Genomic DNA, 23,468 nt, shown 5'->3' with positions numbered 1-23,468 from the left:
CACCATAAAAGCCACATTTAAAGTGCCTTTATGTTCAGGAGCTTTCCTCTGGTGAAGTAGAGAAGTTAGGGGCAATCCAGGCCTTGTTCATTTTTATAAGAGTCAATCTGTCAGCATTTGACAGGCAGATGCGCTTATCAGTTATGCAGCACTAAATACCCGCTCTGACAAAACGCTGGCGGCAGGGCAGGCCAGTACCTCCAAGGCGTAGAGCGCCAGTTCGTGCCACGTGTTCAGCTTGGACACCCAGTAGTTGTAAGGCACAGAGGGATCATTGAGGACACTGACACGGTCTGCTACGTGCTCCATCTTCCAAAATTTTTTCCCCCTTGTGACACATCAGGGTGAGGGTGCTGGCGGAGTGTCATGAAACTGTCCCAGGCTTTGGAGAGTGTTGCCCTGCCTCTGTTGGAACTGCTGTGTGTTCCCCTCCCCTCCTCGGTTGCCCAAGGAACTACGTACTCTGCCGCCAGCGTTGTCAGCTGGAAATTTTTGGAGCTATTTTTACACAAGGACCTTCTGGTATTGCACCATTTTGCTCGTCCTCTCCACCACAGGAATGAGAGATAAGAAGTGCTCTTTGTAGCGGGGGTCAAGAAGGGCGAACAACTAGTAATTGGTGTTGTCCAAAATGCATAAAACATGTGGGTCAAGGAAAAGGCAACCTAACATAGTCAGCCATGTGTGCCAGTGTCCCAACAGGCAAGACTTCGCTGTCGTCATCAGGAGGATCACTCAATCACCTCATCCTCTTCTGTTCATCCATGCTGAACAGATGGAATTAAACTTCCATGGGTACTACCCTCTGTAACGGAGGCAACGTCTCCTGCTCCTTCTCATCATCCAATTTGCGCTGAGAAGACGAACTGAGGGTGGTCAGGCTATCACCCTGTGTAATGTCTTCCCCCATTTCCACCTCTTCCACATGCAAAGCGTCGGCCTTAATTGTGAGCAGCGAGTGTTTGAGTAGACACAGAAGTGGGATGATTACCCTGATAATAGCGTTATCGCCACTCACTATCTGTGTTGATTCCTCAAAGTTGCGTAAAACCTCAGAGGTCAGACATCCATGCCCACTCGTCGCTTGTGAAGAGCGGAAGCTGACTGGAAAGGCGACGACCATGTTGCAGCTGGTATTCCACTACTGCCCTCTGCTGCTCACAAAGCCTGGCCAACATGTGGAACGTCGAGTTCCAGCGCGTGCTCACGTCACACAACAGTCGGTGAGCTGGTAATTGCAAGCACTGCTGCAGCGTTGCCAGACTGGCGGAAGCTGTCGATGACTTGCAGAAATGGGGACACACGGCGCACCTTCACCAGTAACTCAGGCAAATTGGGGTAGGTTTTGAGAAACCGCTGAACCACTAGGTTGAACATGTGGGCTAGGCATGGTATGTGTGTGAGCTTGCCGAGTTCCAAAGCAGACACCAAGTTACGGCCATTATCAGACACAACCATGCCTGCTTGTAGGTTGAGTGGCGAGAGCCACAGCTCAGTCTGGTCCCTTATCCCCTGCCACAGCTCTGCAGCAGTGTGCCGTTTGTCACCTAAGCAGATCAGTTTAAGCACTGCCTGTTGCCGCTTCCCGACTGCAGTGCAACACTGCTTCCAGCTACTGACTAATGGCTGACTGACTGGTGCTGCAAGATGATAATTCAGAGGTGGAAGTGGAGGAGGAGGCGGAGGAAGAGAAGGGGGGGTTGCAGCCACTAATGTAGGTGGCAGCGGAAACCCTGATGGAAGTAGGGTCTGCAATCCTTGGCGTCAGTAGCACCTGTGCCATCCCAGGGTACGACTCGCTCCCGGCCTCCACAACGTTCACCCAGTGTGCTATCAGGGAAATGTAGCGTCCCTGGCCAAAAGGACTTATCCATGCGTCAGTCATTAAGTGGACCTTCCCAATAACTGCGTTGGTCAGGGCACGGGTGATGTTACGGGACACATGCTGGTGTAAGGCTGGGACTGCACACCGTGAAAAATATTAGCGGCTGGGGACAACCGCGGGACAGCCGCCGCCATCAGGCTGCGGAAAGCCTCAGTGTCCACAAGCCTAAATGGCAACATTTCCAGGGCCAGCAATTTGGAAAGGTGCGCATTTAGTGCTATGGTCTGTGGCTGCGTATTTGCGCTTTCGTTCAAAGGCCTGGGGTATAGACATCTGTACGCTGCGCTGGGACACAGAAGTGGATGTGCTAGCTGATGGTGCTTGCGAAGGTCCAGGTGCATGGCGGGAGGCATCCGGGCCTGCGTCTTGGACAGGGGATTGGCCAGCACGTAACACAGGGGAAGAGGAGGCAGTGGTGTGACCCACAGACACTGGTTGTGGACCCAGGAGTTCGGCCCACCTATTAGGGTGCTTTGATGCCATGTGGCGGATCATGCTGGTGGTGGTGAGGTTGCTAGTGTTCACGCCCCTGCTCATTTTGGTACAGCACAGATTGCAAATGACAATTCTTTTATCGCCCACACTTTCCTCAAAAAAAGCGCCAGACTGCGAAACACCTACCCCTTGGCAAGGGAGATCAGCAGCACGGCCACTTCCCCGTCCCTTACTGCATCGCCTTGCGCATATTAAATGGTATATATGCTTGCAAGTATGTCACACGTACAGGAGCGCAGGTTTTGTAAGTCTATGTGCAAATAAAGTACACAGAATGTCAAATATTTTTAGGATGCGCACACGTTAAACAGGAGTTATAGCGCAAGTAATGTCGCTGTTACCACCGCCTAATAAACAATTACACTGAATTAATGTCACTGATACTTAGGATGCATAAACGTTATACAGGACAGGAATGGCCAACCTGTGGCTCTCCAGCTGTTGCTAAACTACAACTCCCAGCATGCCCAGTCTACCTACAGCTATCAGCCTACAGCTGGGCATGGTGGGAGTTGTAGTTTTACAACAGCTGGAGAGCCGTAGGTTGGCCAGCCCTGATACAGGAGATGTAGCGCAAGTAATGTCGCTGTCACCAGGAGCAAAAAAATTGGACTGAATGTCACTGCTATTTCGGATACGCAAACGTTATACAGGAGATGTAGCGCAGATAATGTCGCTGTCTGCAGTAGCCATACAATTGCAAGCTATTTAGCGCAGGTTGCGCTAAAAATATATATTGCTGCCACACACACAATAGTCCTTAAAAGTAGTGTTGAGCGAACTTGTGTTTTAAGTTCGGCGTCTAAAGTTCGGGTTATCGAAGAATCGCGTTATGGATTCTAAATTCAGTTATGGTCCATGGTAGCAGAATCCTTAACGCGATTCTTCGATAACCCGAACTTTAGACGCCAAACTTAAAACACAAGTTCGCTCAACACTACTTAAAGACTTTTGGATCTCTAACAAGTTTTAGCAATTTAGCGCAGGTTGTGCTAAAAATATATATTGCTGCCACACACAATAGTCCTTAAAAGGACTTTTGGGTCTATAACAAGTATAAAAACTAAAATATTCCTATTTAACTCCCTACACTATCTCTCCCTTCTGCTCTCCAGCTCTCGCTGACTAAGACTTAGCCGAACTATATAGCACCCGATGACTCGTTGCGGCCAGCCAATCACTGTATTGCCAGTAGCCAACATGGCTATGGCATTACAGTGAATGGCAGTACTTACCTGCATGTTTATTGGCTGCTTAGCAGGAGACTCGAGCATCGCGCTCTAGCACACGCGGTATTTGGCCAAACACTGATGTGCAGAGCATCGCGATGCTCGAGTAAAATTTGTGTTTGGCCGAGCATGATCGATCAACACTACCAGCACTATAATGACATTCTGCTGGATGAGTGGAAAGCTAGGTCAAGGTTCCCTTGAAGGGGTTGTCTCACTTCAGCAAATGGCATTTATCATGTATTGTGATTGTCCATATTGCCTCCTTTGCTGGCTAGATTCATTTTTGCATCACATTATACAATTTTACATTTCCATGGTTACGACCACCATGCAATCCTAACACTATAGCAAAAAGCTCTGGCCTTTGTGGTGGCCAAGACTGCGGTACTGCGCATAGGCAGGCACGTTTTCCTATAGTGTCCAAGCACGACCAGCACTGCTGGACTGTAGGGTGGTCGTAACGATGGAAACGTGAAGTGTATAATGGAAAAATGGATCCAGCCAGCAAAGGAGGCAATATGGACAATCACAATACATTAGTAAGTGCCTTGTATAAACTTTCTCTACATGATAAATGCCATTTGCTGAAGTGAGACAACCCCTTTAGTCAGCAGAGAGTCCTGTAATAAATGCAGCCATTTCTACTAAGCCGTTACACCGTATAATAGATCAAAAGGTGAAAAAAATCTTAAAGCAGACAGACAATAAATGCAGTAGGTTGTGGTGTTACTATCTTACATATTCTACATGCGTTCCGGACCTTTATTTAAATTAATTTCAGGATTCTCCTCCCACCAGATTTATTGTCACCGTATTTACTTGCAGAACTGTCATGCAGAAGGAAGAGTCTCTTATCTCGTGTGCATATGAACCCCCTCCTGCGTGTAAACACCATCTGCACATCTAAAACCCTTAAAGTCTCACTGTATTGCAGCCAGATTAGCAGGTGGATTATCCAGCTAGCTACTCGGCAACAATCTCAATATAGATATATGTTTAGCAAACATTTTTGTAGGTAAGTCCATACAGAAATGCCATGCATAATGCTTTGGTTGTCAAAAGCAGTAGCTTATATGGCTAACATTTACCCAGCATTTTCCAAGGTTTCTAACACTGTTTTGTGTTTAAAAAAGGCTTTTCCGTGAATATTAAGTATCAGGAGATGGCTCCTAGCCTGCATTGCTTCCTGGAAGATTCATACTTACCTGCTTCCCACCACTCTGGTTCTACACGCTGACTCCCTGATTTCTTCTGGCCGGGGCATGGACATGGCCAGGAGTGCAGCTGAAGCCAATGACATGTCACCTGGGGAAACTTAAAACCATTAAAGCCAATCATTGGCTGTAGGGGGCACGTGGCCATGCCCCAGCCATAATAGAAACAAGTCAGGGGACAGAAGACAGCACGCAGTGGGCCAGTGGGCCATAGAGCAAACGTTTTAATCTTACTGGAGGAGATGCAGGCAAGGGATCTTCCCTTGATACTTAAAGTGGTTGTGCCACAAGAAAATATTAAAAAAAAATTTAAACCAGCACCCGGATCTGAATACTATTGTAATTGCATGTAATTAAAAATGTTGTATACTCAGAAGCCCTTCTGTGGGCTTTTGTGTCCATGCCTCCACACCGCAAAAGATCTTTTGCCGTATCTTGCGGATCGTGGACCCATTCAAGTCAATGGGTCCACACCGCAATACGGAGTTCACACGGCCGGTCTCCTGTTTTGCGGACCGATTTTTGCAGCTCACGGTCATGTAATTCGGCCCTTAGACAACAGAAAATTTGAAAAAAAAATATAAAAATTTTCTACTTCCGCCTACACATATACATACATACACACACATACACACACACACACACACACACACACACACACAATTAATATAATAATAAATATATTATTGTTATTATTATATGTACGGTATATATACACAAATACAAACACCATGGAGCCTCCTCTCGCTCCCTTGGTCACAGGTCAGGAGTGAATGAGCTCCTTCAAGTACAAAGTAATAAAACATTTCGTGGGTGGTATAATTAATACAAATAAAATTTTTATCATGACTATAAAAGTAAAAGAAAAAAAAAGAAAAAGTGAGCAATAATAAAATGCTGCCCAGTGTATGCCCCATAAGCCTAAAAAATGATGAAAAACTCTTAGAGGATCGAGTTGAATGGTATTCTCCTGAATTTTAATGAGGAAATATGTAAATATACAAATTAGTGTTTGATGTGATTCTCGTATTTACAGAAGGGACTGTAAACTCGTGGATCAAGGACGGAGTGAATACAGAGTTACTTTGGAGTGCTCTCCGTGGAAAGTGTCATAGTTGCTTAGGCAACCCCGGTGCACTTTAGGCCCAGCGAGCCCTCAAGCGCTAAAATAGTGCTGAGCTGCCATACTGATAAGACATTGCGACTGGTACATAATCATATCGGAGTGGGATGCAATATAGGAGGAGCATGTTCGGGGGAATATGTTAGTAAGGAAGTGATAACAATGATGCTATGCAAACTGAAATGCGCTGATGTTGACCATTTTGTCATGGTTGGATATGAAATGTGGAGTGCCTGTGGACTATAAGACACAGGTACTTTTTAGCAAGATTTTTTCTTGCTAAAAAGCGTGTCTTACACTCCGGCAAATACGGTTTAGGGTCCATTCACACGTCCGTTTTTTCTTTCCTGATCTGTTCCGTTTTTTCTGGAACAGATCTGGACCAGATCTGGACCCATTCATTTTCAATGGGTCCTGGAAAAAAAACGGACAGCACAATGTGTGCTGTCCGTTTCCGTTGTTCCGCATGTCCGTTTAAATATAAAACATGTCCTATTCTTTTCCTGAAAAATCGGATCCTGGTACAATACAAAGTCAATGGATCCGCAAAAAACGGATGACATACGGATGACATACGGAAACATTTTCAGGAACAACGGATCCGCAAAAAACAGACAGAAAATCGGATTATAGAAAAATACTGACGTGTGAATGTAGCCTTATAGCGCCACCTGATGTTTTTATTTTCGCTAGGGCTCATGCACATGGCTGTAGCCATCTTTTGCAGTCCGCAGATTCCGGATCCGCAAAACAAGGATACCGGCCATGTGGTGTTAACAGGACGTCCTGCCATCTATAAAACAGTCCTATCCTTGTCTGAACGGACATATGGATGTACTGCTGAACGGACATATGGATGCGGACAGCACACGGTGTGCTGTCCGCATCTTCTGCGGCCCCACTGAAGTGAATGGGTCTGCATCCAACCTACAAAAAAAATGCGGATCGGATGAGGGGAAAAAAACCACGGCATATGGATGATCCTTTATTTCTATGTCCACCTGAGATGGTTGCAGGCGCTCAGTAATCGCAGCTAAAAGGGGGTCTCCCTCTTGTTCGCCGCACTGAGAGGGCTAACTGCCAGGACTGGAGTTTCTCTGATCCAGTTGTGAGAGGAGTACAGCTGTCCTCCCAATGGTAATAGGGGGCGCAGATGCAGTGCCTGTGCAATCATCCTGACCTGATAGTACATCAAGGTGTCTTGCCTACCTGAGGGAGATCAATATCTCACTGCTGGGAGTCCCAAGGCTAGAACCAGCACAGCACGACCGCAGTGAAGAAAAGTTTAAATAAGGAGGTGGTCACACATGCGCTATTCAATGTCTATGTGGCTAAAAGAAACAGCAGAGTACGCCACTTGACCGTTTCTGTTGGGGCCCCCAGCAATCAGACATTTATCTGAAAAATGTGTTTCCAAGGTCCTAACTATTATGTTTATGACAATTAATGTCCAGTAACATTGTGCAATATCATTGACTTACACACAAAAGGTATTTAATAGAGTGATGCAGCCCCTCAGTACTAGATAATGGTAGGAGGCTGAAAAATCAGACCTTCGGCAACACTGAAGAAGTAATTCTGATATATCAGTAAATAGACTTATGTAAACGACTGCACAGTAACGTTAAAGAGATATACTTACATAATAATGGTCATTAATTTGCACCATTGGTGCATTTACACAGGCACCAAGACACTCAACTTCTGTCAGTGTGAACATGTTGTCAGGTGTGGTCTGTCCAACTTTTATTCCTAGGAGCAGAAAGCACAGTTAGCCTGTCTGACAGCTGCTACAGTTATAATGCCATAAAATCATACAAACACAGCAGCAGCGGGTGCGATTATCAGGTTTCCAACTGTGTTAAAGGTCACCAAGCCTATTTAAGGAGCATGATCAACCCTATTAAACCAGGCATTTTGCCCGGTAGGGTTGATCATGCTCAATAAAACAATACATTTCTTCCCTCTCTAGGGTTAATACGTGCAGAAGTATATTCGTTTTTATATTTATGTAAATTAGGTATTTGGAGCACCAGGGACTGGCCAAAGCGCTAGGAGCATCGCTAGTGCAACACCCTGTGCCCCCTGCCCTTTGAGTGACAGGGCTGGACACCTTGTCCAGTCCTGTGTTTTCGTAGAAGCGCCATGGCTCAGTGACTCTGTGCTTGCATAGTGGATCTGATGAGCTCTGAAAGCAGCTCATCAGATCCACTGTGCAGGCGCTGAGTTACTAAATTGACTTGGCGCTTGCGCAATGGATCTTCTGCTGCTTCCCAAGCTCAGGAAGCAGCATCTGATTAACTGTGCAAACTCTGAGTCACTAAGCCCCAGCAGTGTCGTGAGAACACAAGGCTGGACCCTAACCCTGTCGCTCAAAAGGCAGCGTGGCGTACTAAGAGCACATGGGGCGTTTCACTAGCGGTGCTCCTAGTGCTCTGGCATGCCCCCTGGTGCTCTAAATACCTGATTTACAAAAATATAAAAACATTATTAATCCTAAAGTAGACATATATAACTTTGCCCAGCATGATCAAACCTACCAGGCAATATGCATGGGTTAATAGGGTTGATCATGCTGACAGAGGCTCTTTAAAGAGAATATTACCTACTGACAAGATGCTCATGATCAGGTATTACACACACATATTATGAAGTATCTCTTAGGACTTGTTCACATCTGCATTGGAGTTCTGGGTCTAAGAGACAGATTCCACCAATAAGAGCAGACAAAATCGTCCTGCATGCTTTTTTCCCCCCACTAACAATAAGGCGACCCAAATGGAAACCGAATGGACTCCGCTATAGTCAATGCGGTCTGTTTGGCTTTGTTTGCTTCAATGTTATGTGCCAGATCTGACGCTTCCGTTACTTCATTGTGCTGCTCCTATACATCAGTGCAGAACAGAAATGATTAGCACTGATGTGAACATGTCCTTATTTTACAAATGCTTCAATTCCAATATTGCCAAACCAAGGTTAGGCTACTTTCACATCTGCGTTTTCCTTTCCAATTTTGAGATCCATCAGAGGATCTTAAAACCGGAAGAAAACGCTTTAGTTTTGTTCCCATTCATTGTCAACAAGGACAAAACAGAACAGAGTGCACCAAAATGCATTCCGTTCCATTATATTTAAGGATTAATAGATTAAGTGTATGCATTTATATTACATATTGTGAAGGTTATGGGGTTATATTACTGTATTGCCAATTTTCTAAAATCCCATCGGTTGTGACAGGAGTGTAGCTATGTCCTGCAACCAGTGATCACCTTGACATTAAATATAAAATGATAAAAAAATACATAAATGTTTACAATGAGGAAAATTTTAATATTGATGACCCATTCTAAAGGATAGGTCATCAACATCAGATCGGCGTGGGGTCCGCCCCCCGGGACCCTCGCCAATCAGATGGTTGAAGAGAAGGCTGCACGCCCTGCCAGCTCAGCCTTTCCTTCATTGTTTACCTGCTCGCCGTTGACATTGCAGCAGTGAGCAGGTGTAAATATAAGAAACCGTCTCGTTCACTTCAATGGAAAGGCACCTTCCTATTCAAGTGTATAGGATGATTTCTTCCTATAGAAGTCAGGGTCGGACCTTTGGTGTACCAACTCCACAGCCCTGATTAACCCCTTCAGGACCCTGACATTTTTCACCTTAAGGAACAGGCCATTTTTTGCAAATCTGACATGTGTCACTATGTGGAGATAACTTTAAAACGCTTTTACTTATCCAGGCCATTCTGAGATTGTTTTGTCGTCATGTATTGTACTTCATGACACTGGTAAATTTGAGTCCAAATATTTCATTTTTATTTATTTTAAAAATTTCAATTTCTCTGCTTTTAAAACAGATAGTGATACATCCTAAAATAGTTATTACTTTACATTCCCCATATGTCTACTTCATGTTTGGATCATTTTGTAAATTACATTTTCTTTTTTTGGGATGTTAGAAGGCTTAGAAGCAAATCTTGAAAATTTTTCAGAAAATTTCCCAAACCCACTTTTTAAAGGACCAGTTCAGGTCTGAAGTCACTTTGTGAGGCTTATATAATAGAAACCACCCATAAATGGCCCCATTTTAGAAACTACACCCTTCAAGGTATTCAAAACTGATTTTACAAACTTTCTTAACCCTTTAGGTGTTCCACAAGAATTAAAGGAAAATGTAGATGAGCTTTCAGATTTTCACTTTTTTGGCAGATTTTCTATTTTAATAAAAAAAATTCTGCTAACAAAGCAAGGGTTAACACCCAAACAAAACTTAATATTTATTACCCTGATTCTGTAGTTTACAGAAACACCCCATATGTGGTCGTAAACTGCAGTACAGCCACACGACAGGGCACAGAAGGAAAGGAACGCCATATGGTTTTTGGAGGGCAGATTTCACTGGGATAATTTTTAATTGCCATGTCACATTTGAAGCCCTCTTGATGCACCCCTAGAGTAGAAACTCAAAAAAATTGAGTTTCTGGAAACTACGGGATAAGGTGGCACTTTTGTTGGTACTATTTTAGGGTACATATGATTTTTGGTTGCTCTATATTAAACTTTTTGTGAGGCAAGGTAACAAAAAATAGCTGTTCTGGCACCGTTATGACAGGTTAGATCATGTGGTATTTTTATAGAGCAGGTTGTTACGGATGCGACAATACCAAATATGACTACTTTTTTGGGTTGTTTGTTTCAGTTTTACATAATAAAGCATTTTTAAAATAAAAAAATTTGTGTCTCCATATTCCGAAAGCCATTTTTTTTGGGCGACTTGTCTTATGTAGGGGCTCATTTTTTTCGGTATGAGATGACGGTTTAATTAGTACTATTTTAGGGTACATATAACTTTTTGATCGCTTGGTATTGCACTTTTTGTGATGTAAGGCGACAAAACAAATTGCTTTTTTTATTTTTTTTTACGGTGTTCACCTGAGGGGTTAGGTCATGTGATATATTTATAAAGCCGGTCAGTACGGACACGGCGAGACCTAATAAGTTTACTTTATTTTGGGAAAAGGACGCTTTTTTTACTTGAAACTTTGATCCCCTTTACTATGCATTACAATACTTCTGTATTGTGATGCATTGGCTGTAAGTGTATTACCAGAGTAATACACTTACAGCCTGCTTCCTGTGAGATACAGGGGGCTGGATCTCACAGGCTTACATGGAAGGCAGCCCTGATGCCTGTGGAAGGCATCGGCTGCCTTCTCCGCCACCGGGTCCCCGTCACAGCAGCGCGGGGATCCGATCCTGCACGTGTGCGAGGGTTAATTCGCGGGTTACCGATGCCGGCTCAAACAGCAGGGGTCCGGCTATCAGTGACTGCCGGACCCCTGCCGCTAATCCCCAAGTCACGTCCACCAGCACCGTACATGTACGGCGCGGGTCCTTAAGGGGTTAAAATGCTGGAAAACCCCTTTCAGTTTTAGAAGTGGAAAAAATAAATATGTACATACCAAGTTTCTTCTGGATAGCTTCCAGTATGGAGTCAGAATCTCTAAGCATACAAGGCGTTGTAGTACAAATCTGAATGTGGTACTTTCCTACAGGTTTCCGGTTGTACATAGTATAGAAGGTTGCCACTTCATATACTCTCATGGCAGGCATGTCCAAGACTTCAGCTACCTGAAAATACAACAGTTATGGTAGGTTCATATCTCCGCTGAACTAATTCGGTAGTCTACTTTGGCGGAGAAACAGACTACCAGAGTTACCATTTACAGCATAGCTGGACACTGCCATGCACCGCCGGGTAATCATTTACCATAATGGGATCTGGTGGCTTACCGGCTGGCTTTCTGCTGGAAAAATACATCTGCATATCTGTCCATCAAATACATTTCAGTTGTTGCTTTCATAGATTTAGTCTATCTGCCCAGAGGAGAAAATAAACTGCTGGTAAAGAAGACTTATATCAGTGATTATTAGCCAAAACCAGATGTGGGTCTTAACAGAAAACAGGTGCAAATCTTTCCATTATAGTATACCTTATGTTAGCTCCACCTCTGGTGTTGGCTCATGATCACGGATGGAGATCAATGACCAAATCACTGAAATGAAAAGTAGGCCATTGATTAGACCACACGGTGCGGTCATGTCAGGGCCTGAAAGGGGCCGCAGCAAGCTTTAATAAAACTAATGAAGACTGCACTGTCCAGTGGGTCTGTACGTTTAATGGCGGTGCCACGAAAACAATGTCCCTTCAGGTCACAAAACCAAACTATTAGTTGTGGTCACATCTGCCTACTAAATTCAACGGAGCAGCAGGAGCAATGGGTTTCCAGGCCCTACAGATTAGAACACGTTATCCCCTAGCCACTGGATGGGATGCTGGTCCCAGCGGTCGCACCCCTACCAATCTTTTATCCCCAATCCAGTGAATGGGGGATAACTTATTTTAAGCAGAGCTCCTCTACACACGGACACATGCCAGGAGAATTTCCTGGTGTACATGCTGAACATAGAATAAAGGCATCCATCGCTCACACCGATGGCTGCAGTCAGAGGACATCATATACATTTTACATCACTTGTCATGTCAAAACAAAACTTGATTTAATAATTTTCTATAAAAATGTTAATGGAATATTTTTGGAGACTGGGCTCCATGCTAGAAATGTGGGATAACATCCGACGCTGACTGACAATAAGGCCATGTGGGTATCCAAAATGATACTAGCCTGTTCAGGCAAGACAGAGCACATTACCGTCTAATATCCAAAAGGCTGAGAGCTTTCACGTTGGATAGCTGGATACTGAAAAGCACACAGGCAGCTGGTGCACACGCACTTGACATGATGGGGTTTGTCAAAAGACTGCACAAAATCAATCCTAGCTATGAAAATAGCCAGGTATGGGTTCATTATCCATATCGAACACAAGGAAGAATGTGCAGGTTATGGAGGATCTTTTGAACTTGAGATACGAAACCAGATGGTCTTTTCAGTTGGAATCGCTCAATTCATAATGGACACAGGCTCTCTGTCCAAAGTGTAAAGCAGGCGGCAATAGAAGTGACAGGAACTTCTAGTAGGAGAGTCGGCATCATTCATAAATGGGGCTTTTCCAGGGTCAGTACAATGAAAAAGGTAAAAAAAATATATAATCTACTGGTATCATCGTTTTTCCAACAGCCAGCTTCATTGTTTAGACCCTTAAATGGGTTGTCCAGCCTTGGAGTAACATAGTATATAAGGCCGAAAAAAAACATTTGTCCATCCAGTTCGGCCTGTTAAAGTAGTAGACAAACCCCATCATCTAGACAAGAGATTCCCAATCTGCGGCCCTCCAGCTGTTGCAAAACTACAATTCCCAGCCTAGAGCACGGCAGGTGAGAGTTGAAGTTTTACAACAGCTGGAGGGCCGCAGGTTGGGAATCCCAGATCTAGACCTGTGCCCCTGAACATAAAGCAGATTCACTCTGCACGGTGCCACAGCTGCTCCATTCCCAGGCACTTCTGGTGACCAGGAAGCAGCTAGGTCCCATGGCCACTGCATCCAATCACAGGCCTCAACTGTTAGATCTGTTTGAACAGTACATCCCAGCTGTGACGTAACGTTCAAGCTGATAGATCTCTGAAGGCCTCTGATTGGCCACAGTCCTGCAGGGACTTGAAATGGAGTTGCAGTGGACCCCACGCAGACGAGGCTGCTTTTTTATCTTCAGGTGCACAGATCCGGACATTAGGGTTTGTCGGCACCAAGCCTGGACAACCCCTTTAATTCATCATGATGCACATCTACATCTGAAAGCAAACCTCTTGGAGACCACGAGGCATTGATGCAGCAAATATATTGGAAAAATGCATATGTTTAATAATAAAAAAAACTCATTTCCAGAAACCAGAATCTCAGTCAGTGTCAAACCTACCTAGTCAGGCAATTTTAGCCATAATTTACACAAAATAGCTTGGTCATTACATAACATTTTGCTTTGTAAGTGTCGGTGCTCTAATTGCCTGCATGTTCCTATAGGTACTTCACATGTCACCGAACAAAGAAAATCCATTTCAACAAGGACCACTGTACAAAGAAACCTCTCTCACTCCTTACTGCTAATCATACCTTATTCATAGCGGAGATAGGCAGCCATCCGTGCTGTCTCTGTGCCAAATCAAGCACTGGGATTACAGCCGATGCTTTGTAGCCCTCTGGGTAGTTGCCAATTATAGCCTCTATTCTCTGAAATAGAAAAAATAATAATAATAACAAATTGTTAAAATATAAATCTCTCCAGCGTCAGAGAAGCTCAGGATAAAAAGCAAAGCAATTTAGATGCCGCTAATGGGCTTGTATAAAAGGCAGCGTCTGAGTGCTCGAATGTTATGTAACCCAAAGTGCACACAACGTACCTTGTAATTTTCTTCATTGAAGTCAAAGGGAGTATCTGGGTTGTTCTCAGGGGTATCTCTATGCTGGAGTGAGGAAATGAAAAGAACATTGAGCATCAGAAGAGAATCTCTACTCACATCTCATACAACAGGTCCCATCAAACCAGCCAGGTACTGCAGGCTTCCCTATAGGCCGTCACACCCTTCTAAATAATGCACTTATCTATTGAGCTCATTGAAGTCTCCTTGGGGCGTACTTTACAAACTATACGTTAAAGGCAAATATATCATGGAAATAGATTACCTCCTTCAAATACTGTTAAATACCATTGAAAAGATAGGATCACATTAAAACTGCTAATAGAGTCTATTCATATGTGACATGTATAGGGAACACCTCTTATAGGTAAGATGGACACCTTGAGGTGCACCTACTTCTCGCACACTGCAATCAAATGCATATCTGGAAAAATGATGACTGCCTGTTGACACTACTAAGGGCTCATGCACACGACCGCACGTATTTTGCCGTCCGCAAAATACGGATCCTCAAAAAATACGGATGACGTCTGTGTGCATTCCGTATTTTGCAGGAATGGAACTGCTGGCCCCTAATAGAACAGTTCTATCCTTGTCCGTAATGCAGACATTAATAGGACTATTTTTTTGCGGAACCGACATAGGGAAACTGAATAATTTCCGTTTTTTTGCGGCCCCATTAAAGTGAATGGTTCCACACAGGGTGGATTTGATTTAAATCAAACCGATTTAAATCACTAGTCAGTAAGGCTTGATTTAAATCATAGTTTTCTACATAAAGACTAATTCTTGCTGGTATAACTTTATAATATGCAAGTAGATGAAGATTTTTAGAATAACAACTTTTCATATTAGTTTGATTAGGTTGATTCTGCATTCATAGGTTTGTAGAAGTTAGGATTAAGGTATTTTTCTCAACTCTGTCCATGTTATAACATTTTTGCTGTGAAGAGGCATGTGATCTCTGCTGAGTCAAATTCAGTTTTGAGAACTGCAAAAGTAAACCAAGCATCTGTGACAATATCTTGTAGGCAGAGAAACTGCCCAATAATCTTACAAAAACCTCTGGAAGAGCATGACATTGTGAATGGACAAAGGGGGAAACTAACTCTCCTTAGGGAGAGAGCACCTTAATCAGTGTGAGGAGACTTTTAGGCCATACATGCTCCTCTGGAAGAGCATGACATTGTGAATGGATTAATGGAATTTATTTACCCCAAAAAATTAAACATACCGTATTTTTCGCCCCATAAGACGCACTTTTTCCTCCCCAAAAATGGGAGGAAAATGCCCCTGCGTCTTATGGGGCGAATGCTGGCAGTTTTACATCGCTGGATGCGATGTACGGAGCGGGGGCCGGGGGAGGGACTGGGAGGAGGAGCTGGGGGCCGGCAATAGCGGTGGGGCACTGTACTATAGCCCCGCCCCACCACTCCGGTATACTAATATAAAATGTATTATTGAAATAAAAGTTATTAAACATGCCCCCCTCACTCCTAATAGTACCGTATATGCGAATTTCTTCTGTATAATGCCGGCAGGCAGGACGGGCGGGCGGCAGCGTAACTCCCTGATGTCACGTGCCTGCGCTGCCTCCTTTATGAATGAAGCAGGCGGCGCAAACAAGTGACGTCACTGAGGGACGCGCCGGCCGCCCGGCCCGCCTGCCGGCAATATACAGAAGAAATTCGGATATACGGTACTATTAGGAGTGAGGGGGGCATGTTTAATAACTTTTAATTCAATAATACATTTTATATTTGTATGCGGCGGCGGGGGGGGCACACGGAATCTGTGGATGGCACTGTTATGGGGTGGGGGGTCTGTGAATGGCACATATATAACAGTGTCCGTCATCCACAGATCCCCCCCCATAACAGTGTCCGTCATCCACAGATCCCCCCATAACAGTGTCCGTCATCCACAGATCCCCCCATAACAGTGTCCGTCATCCACAGATCCCCCCATAACAGTGTCCGTCATCCACAGATCCCCCATAACAGTGTCCGTCATCCACAGATCCCCCCATAACAGTGTCCGTCATCCACAGATCCCCCCATAACAGTGTCCGTCATCCACAGATCCCCCCATAACAGTGTCCGTCATCCACAGATCCCCCCATAACAGTGTCCGTCATCCACAGATCCCCCCATAACAGTGTCCGTCATCCACAGACCACCATTAGTTCCAAACCCACCAAAAGCACACCTTTTGGTTAAAAAAATTTTTTTTTCTTATTTTCCTCCCCAAAAACCTAGGTGCGTCTTATGGGCCGGTGCGTCTTATAGGGCGAAAAATACGGTATACAGCCTTATTCTACATAATTAAAAAACGAATCTTTATTTCATGATGGAATAACCTTTGTATGGTAATATATTTGCCTCAAAAAGCATTTTATATAAAAAAATATCAGATTTTTTTTATTTTATTTTTTAAATCATTGATTTTTATCCACCCTGGTCAACATACAATCTGCAAAAATACATTTGTGTGCATGAGCCCAAGGCATCCATGTTTTGGCGGTTTGTCTGCTTCCAATGGCCTTTTTGCATGTATATAAAATGCCCCCCCAACAGTGATCCCCTAGTATAAAAGGCCCCCCAACAGTGCCCCCAGTATAAATAAGGCCCCACCATAATGGCACCAATTTTGCTGGGTCCAAATAAAATAATAAAAAAAATTAAAACCTTGCAGGATAACAGGCTGAACTGGATGGACAGATGTCTTTTTTCAGCCTTATAAACTATGTTACTGTGAATGCGCTGGTACTCGCTCTGCACTGGAGGAAACTGGAAGGTGCTGACGCACAGCCATTTTGACCCACAACCCTTTTTTACTGCCACGTGAATGTAGCCTGAAGAACTGATTAGTACATGGCTCCTGCTGACCTCTTTAGAGCAGCATACAGATCACCCCCAAGTGACAACTAGAGATAAGTATGTTCATGGGTTTGTGTCCGTATACGAACAGGAAATTTTCCCACAATTTTGTGTTTCTTTATCCCCCTGCTGATGACCCTGTGCTCGTCCAGCTAGTAAAGGACAATACTGAAGGCTCTGGCTAGAACACAAAGTGATTGGGAGTTACAGAAAGCATGGAACTCAGAGAGCTACACCGTTTCCACATTTCCTAAGCTACAGAAACAACGTAACACTAGAAGCTTAGCAGTTTCCAAAAACCAGTCACTTCTCGCAGCTTTTGCCAGCATTTCTGATATATGGGTATTTAAGGCTGGCCACGCAAATTAGATAAACATTTTATATCTAAAATCGATGGTTTTAAAATTAAATGGGTTGTCCAAGATAATTATAATTTGCAGGCATCCCCTACAAAGTCTGACAGTGAGATACCTGGATTCGGCTCCTTACCGCTGCAGACAGTCACTGTCCAGCTGTAGACCGTCAGGACAGTGCCTGGCTGCAGCGGTCACGTGCCATATCCAAGCACGTCACTGCCACTATTGGAAAACAAATGGTAGTGGGAGGACCGGACCAGCACCGCAGAGAACTGCACTGGAGAAACTGGTGAGCATATCATTTTTTATATTTTAAGACACTGCAAGATGTTGAGATTTTTTAACTATCTCAAACAACTACTTTAGATTAATGTTCACTTTATAACTTAAAGTTGCATAGGGCCGACACTGCATTCAGCTCTATGAGGCTGCTGAAGATAGCCGAACGGCCTGCCCTAAGCTATCTCTAGCAGTCCCAAAGAGTTCAATGAAGAGGTGGACATGCATGTGTGTCTGCCACTCCGTGAGAATGGAGGTCTGTGCTCTGTGTTTGAATGATCAGTAGGGCTCCAAGGGTCAGACCCTCCATCTATAATCCCCTATTCTGTGGGCAACCCTTTTATTATACACCCTGTCAACAATATACTCACCTATTCCCTGTCCCTCGATTCCAACGCCATGGGTCCCAACCTGTCTTCATAGTACTTCCAGTCCCTGCATGTAAACTTAATGCATGGATGGGGTCACAAGCCGCTTGGGGCACAACGCTGGTGAGGCTAGCCTTTGGTTAAAGCCAGAACCAGGTGGCAGTGAGCAGGTAAGTTTACTTCCGTTCACTGGTTCTGCAGGATGGGGGTGTATTATTACAAAGAATAAATAAATACTACTACCCCTTTAAGCATGTCGGCCAATCTTGCACTTTGATGGCATATCGCTAGTATATGCCAGCAACGTCTGATAAGTGCGGGTCCCACCTATAAGACCCGCACTTATCTCTTGAACGGGGCCCCTAAAGCAAAGGGTAGCACACTGCACATGCGCAGCATGTTCTCAATTCATTTCTATAAGAGTTCCAAAAAGAGCCAAGCGAGCGCATTCAGCCATTTCTGGAAAGCGCACTGCGCAAGGACGGCTACCTCTCCATTAACCTCTATGGGACTGCTGTTAAGTAGCCGAGTTGGCGCTCGGCTATGTTCAGCACTCCCCTAGAAGTGAATGAAGGGTGGCCGAACTTGCACAGTGTGTCCTGATTCCCTTTGGGAGCCCATTCTAGAGATAAGTGTGGGTCCTGCACCTATCGGACACTGGTGGCATATCCTTGCAATATGCCACCAAAATGCAGGAAGGGCCAACCCCCTTATCTAACAAGATGAAGAGCTGTTGTTCATGTTCCCTTACCATAAATGAAGCTCCTCCAGCTCCACTGCATCTTGCAGTTTTATGTAAGTACCGTCGTACCTGCAAAAAAAAAAAAAAAGTGGTAGACTGCGTTGTCAAAGACAGACTTTCACTTCATACAGTATATCACACATAAAAAGGAAAGCAGAGCCCCATTCAATGCAGTTTTGTACTGTGGGAATATGTTTCTGATGATAGTAGCCCGGCTACGACTGCTGTCACAGTACATCCAGGGTAGCTCATAGACTTATGGTTGCACCAATGATTAAATGATTTGATGAGCGCAAGTTCCTCTATCATAAGATTTCAGCTGGAACAGTAAAACAGCACAGGCCCAGAGCCTGCAGTGTGTAGTGATAGCTGACATTAGGAGACCTCTGTCATGACGCATTCTATTTGTGTTAGTTCCAGAAATGAATGGAAATGCTGAAACACAGATTGAGTGTAATGAAATATCATCTAGAGTACTGCACCAAATCTGACAAGTCACAAAATCTCATTGATGAGCACTGTTTTACAAAAAATTTTGAGGTTTTTACTCCACCACCACTCAATCTAAATGGGTTGTCCGACTTTCAAACAATTTTCGTTAGTTCTGCTCATATGACCTAATAAGTGTTTGATCACTAGGGGTGCTACCACAGGGACCCACAAGTTTCATGATGAGCAGCGCCCCTATACCGGATGGTTTCATGATGAGCAACGCCCCTATACCGGATGGTTTCATGATGAGCAGCGCCCCTATACCGGATGGTTTCATGATGAGCAGCGCCCCTATACCGGATGGTTTCATGATGAGCAGCGCCCCTATACCGGATGGTTTCATGATGAGCAGCGCCCCTATATACTGGATGGTTGCACGGTTCCAGTAATATGCCATTGTGCACAGTCCCCATACATACAGTGGGGGGTCCGGTACTTACTATAACTCAGTGCTTCTCAAATAGTGGGGCGCGCCCCCCAGGGGGGGCGCCAGGCTCCGTAAAGGGGGGCTCGTTCAGGGCCGGCCTTTGGGGTGTGCGAATTTCTTCTGTATAATGCCAGCAGGCTGGACGGCCGGCGCGTCCCTCAGTGATGTCACGTGCCTGCGCCGCCTGCTTTATGAATGAAGCAGGCGGCGCAGACAAGTGACGTCACTGAGGGACGCGCCGGCCGCCCGGCCCACCTGCCGGCATTATACAGAAGAAATTCGGATATACGGTACTATTAGGAGTGAGGGGGGCATGTTTAATAACTTTAAACGGCGACGGCGGGCACACGGAATCTGTGGATAGCACAGTTAAGGGGTGGGGGTCTGTGGATGGCACTGTTATGGGGTGGTCTGTGGATGGCACATATATAACAGTGCCAGCCACAGATCCCCCCCATAAGTGTCCGTCATCTGCAGATCCCCCCATAAGTGTCCGTCATCCGCAGATCCCCCCATAAGTGTCCGTCATCCGCAGATCCCCCCATAAGTGTCCGTCATCCGCAGATCCCCCCATAAGTGTCCGTCATCCGCAGATCCCCCCATAAGTGTCCGTCATCCGCAGATCCCCCCCATAAGTGTCCGTCATCCGCAGATCCCCCCCATAAGTGTCCGTCATCCGCAGATCCCCCCCATAAGTGTCCGTCATCCGCAGATCCCCCCATAAGTGTCCGTCATCCGCAGATCCCCCCATAAGTGTCCGTCATCCGCAGATCCCCCCATAAGTGTCCGTCATCCGCAGATCCCCCCATAAGTGTCCGTCATCCGCAGATCCCCCCCATAAGTGTCCGTCATCCGCAGATCCCCCCCATAAGTGTCCGTCATCCGCAGATCCCCCCATAAGTGTCCGTCATCCGCAGATCCCCCCATAAGTGTCCGTCATCCGCAGATCCCCCCATAAGTGTCCGTCATCCACAGATCCCCCCATAAGTGTCCGTCATCCGCAGATCCCCCCATAAGTGTCCGTCATCCACAGATCCCCCCATAAGTGTCCGTCATCCACAGATCCCCCCCATAAGTGTGTGTCCGATCCACATTTCTTTCTTTTTTTATTCTCTTATACGTTAATAAGGATACAGTGTTATGCAGAGGTGTACTTATAACAATTTTATAGACAAATGATACTATTTACAGTCGCGCGGGGGGCGCAAAATGTTTTCTTCTTCCTAGGGGGGGCATGACAGAAAATAATTGAGAAGCACTGCTATAACTGAAGTTACTTCTGTAGGTAATGGCGGTGACCACTGGACCCCCTGTAGCCAATCAAGGGGAGATAAAGCACAGATGTGACCAGGAGCTGGGGGTGCAGCGGGCACAATACACTGGTTACCAGTATCACCAACACTGGAATGTAATAATATGGAGGATTTATCACATCTATAAATCTCCACTCAAGGCAATGTAACCGAGATGTGCAGGGAAGACAGAAGACTGCAGCTACATGGAGGACACAGCCGGTGACAGCTGGAGGTGAGGGCCGCAGTGTGCGGACAGTGAAGGTCGTGCATACACCCGGAGCCCATACCAGGGGCACACGCTCCTCACCCGCCGCTACCGGTCACCCTTTCCAGTGTACAGTTTACTCACCGAGCTGGTGACCCCGGCCCCGAGCCTGGAGCACAGGAACATGGCGGCTCAGGTCAAGGCTGCTCTGGGCCCCAAGTGCAATGGTCCTGGAAGCAGACAGGCAGCACTAACAGAGCGCAGATCTCAGGAAGCAAACGGCCAATAAGAACTGAGCTCATTCAAGGGCGAATTAATCAAACGCAGAATAACAGTCACGTGAGTGCTGCGCCGTGAGGTTTTCGCACCAGTGTGCTCTATAGATGGACACTAGCGCTCTCATGTGGCCATGAAGAGTATCTCACACCTTAGGCTTCCGCTGTGAAGAAGCTGAAGCACTGTACGTGATACATATCATACCTCCCAACTTTTAAAAAGGCCTCAGAGGGAGATTATCAGAGGCAATTTGTTTTTACACTAAGAAATGCCTCTGACAAATGACTATCAATACAAACACATTCCCGTCCAGTCCCCTTTCTGTGTCCACAGTAGTTTTCCACCCTTTGTGCCCCCACAGTAGTTACTCGCTCTTAGTGCCCCCACACACAGCAGATATGCCCCCTTAGTGCTCTCATGCAGCATACGCCCAACTTTTGTAAAGAAAAAAGAGGGATACAATGTGCGGCGCACCATTCCGCACTAGGCCATGCCTCAAACTCCACCCAAAACATAAATATGCACCTAATCCCACCCAGTCCCCTAAATGCCCCCACATGTGCCTCCTTCACAGTAGTTATGCCCTGATATGTGCCCTTCACAGTAGTTATGCCCACATATGTGCCCTCTCACAGTAATGTCCAGATATGTCCACCTTCATGATAGTTAAGCCCAGATATGAGCCCTTTTCACAGTATTATCCCAGATATGTGCCCTCACAGTAGTTATGTCCAGGTATGTGCCCCTTCATGATAGTTAAGCCCAGATATGAGCCCTTTTCACAGTATTATCCCAGATATGTGCCCTCACAGTAGTTATGTCCAGGTATGTGCCCCTTCATGATAGTTAAGCCCAGATATGAGCCCTTTTCACAGTATTATCCCAGATATGTGCCCTCACAGTAGTTATGTCCAGGTATGTGCCCCTTCATGATAGTTAAGCCCAGATATGAGCCCTTTTCACAGTATTATCCCAGATATGTGCTCTCACAGTAGTTATGCAAAGATATATGCACCATCACAGTAAGGCTACTTTCACACTGGCGTTTTGGCTTTCCATTTGTGAGATCCGTTCAGGGCTCTCACAAGCGGTCCAAAACAGATCAGTTTTGCGCTAATGCATTCTGAATGGAAAAGGATCCGCTCAGAATGCATCAGTTCGCCTCCGTTCGGTCACCATTCTGCTCTGGAGGCGGACACCAAAACGCTGCCTACAGCGTTTTGCTGTCCGCTTGACGAAACTGAGCCAAACAGATCCTTCCTGGCACATAATGTAAGTCAATGGGGACGGATCCGTTTTCTCTAACACAATAGAAAACGGATCCGTCCCCCATTGACTTTCAATGGTGTTCAAGACGGATCCGTCATGGCTATAGAAGACATAATACAACCGGATCCGTTCATGACGGATGCATGCGGTTGTATTATTGTAATGGAAGCGTTTTTGCAGATCCATGACGGATCCGCAAAAAATGCTAGTGTGAAAGTAGCTTAATACTGGCGTGGAATGATGAGGCTCAACTGGCGGTGTTCTGGGAGGGTCTTTCTGACCGAATTAAAGACGAATTGGCTGGGCTTGACCGCCCGTCGTCTTTGAACAACCTAATTACATTGGCTACACTGATTGATGTGCGTTTCAGGGAACGCTCCAAGCAGGTAGCATGCACCAGAAGACCTCATCTGGCTCCTTCGTTTCAGAGGCCAGTCCTTCCACCAGCAGTTGTTCATCCTGAAGAGCCTATGCAGATTGAGCGCCTTCGGCTGACTGACCAGGAACTTCTACGTCACAAGGCGGAGAACTTACATCTGTATTGTGGAGGCAAGACCCAC

The 23,468-nt window shown here is 45.4% G+C and overlaps 1 protein-coding gene across 1 annotated transcript in view; it reads right to left on the bottom strand.

The window, feature by feature from the left end:
* The window catches only part of NDUFV2 (NADH:ubiquinone oxidoreductase core subunit V2), a 39,989-nt gene extending 18,329 nt beyond the window's left edge, over positions 1 to 21,660 (bottom strand). Inside the window, exons 1-6 of the mRNA XM_040432039.1 lie at positions 21,508 to 21,660; positions 18,954 to 19,013; positions 14,303 to 14,365; positions 14,016 to 14,132; positions 11,408 to 11,576; positions 7,592 to 7,701 (exon numbers count right to left, since the gene is read on the bottom strand). Coding sequence (XP_040287973.1) covers positions 7,592 to 7,701; positions 11,408 to 11,576; positions 14,016 to 14,132; positions 14,303 to 14,365; positions 18,954 to 19,013; positions 21,508 to 21,549 — 561 coding nt within the window. The 5' untranslated portion in view covers positions 21,550 to 21,660. The remainder of the gene's footprint in view (positions 1 to 7,591; positions 7,702 to 11,407; positions 11,577 to 14,015; positions 14,133 to 14,302; positions 14,366 to 18,953; positions 19,014 to 21,507) is intronic.
* Positions 21,661 to 23,468: the final 1,808 nt, after the last annotated feature.

This window comes from Bufo bufo, chromosome 5 (assembly GCF_905171765.1).
Source record: "Bufo bufo chromosome 5, aBufBuf1.1, whole genome shotgun sequence".
NCBI lineage: Eukaryota > Metazoa > Chordata > Amphibia > Anura > Bufonidae > Bufo > Bufo bufo.
The sequence above is the reverse complement of the archived record's forward strand: the minus strand, read 5'-3'. Positions and strand labels throughout refer to the sequence as shown.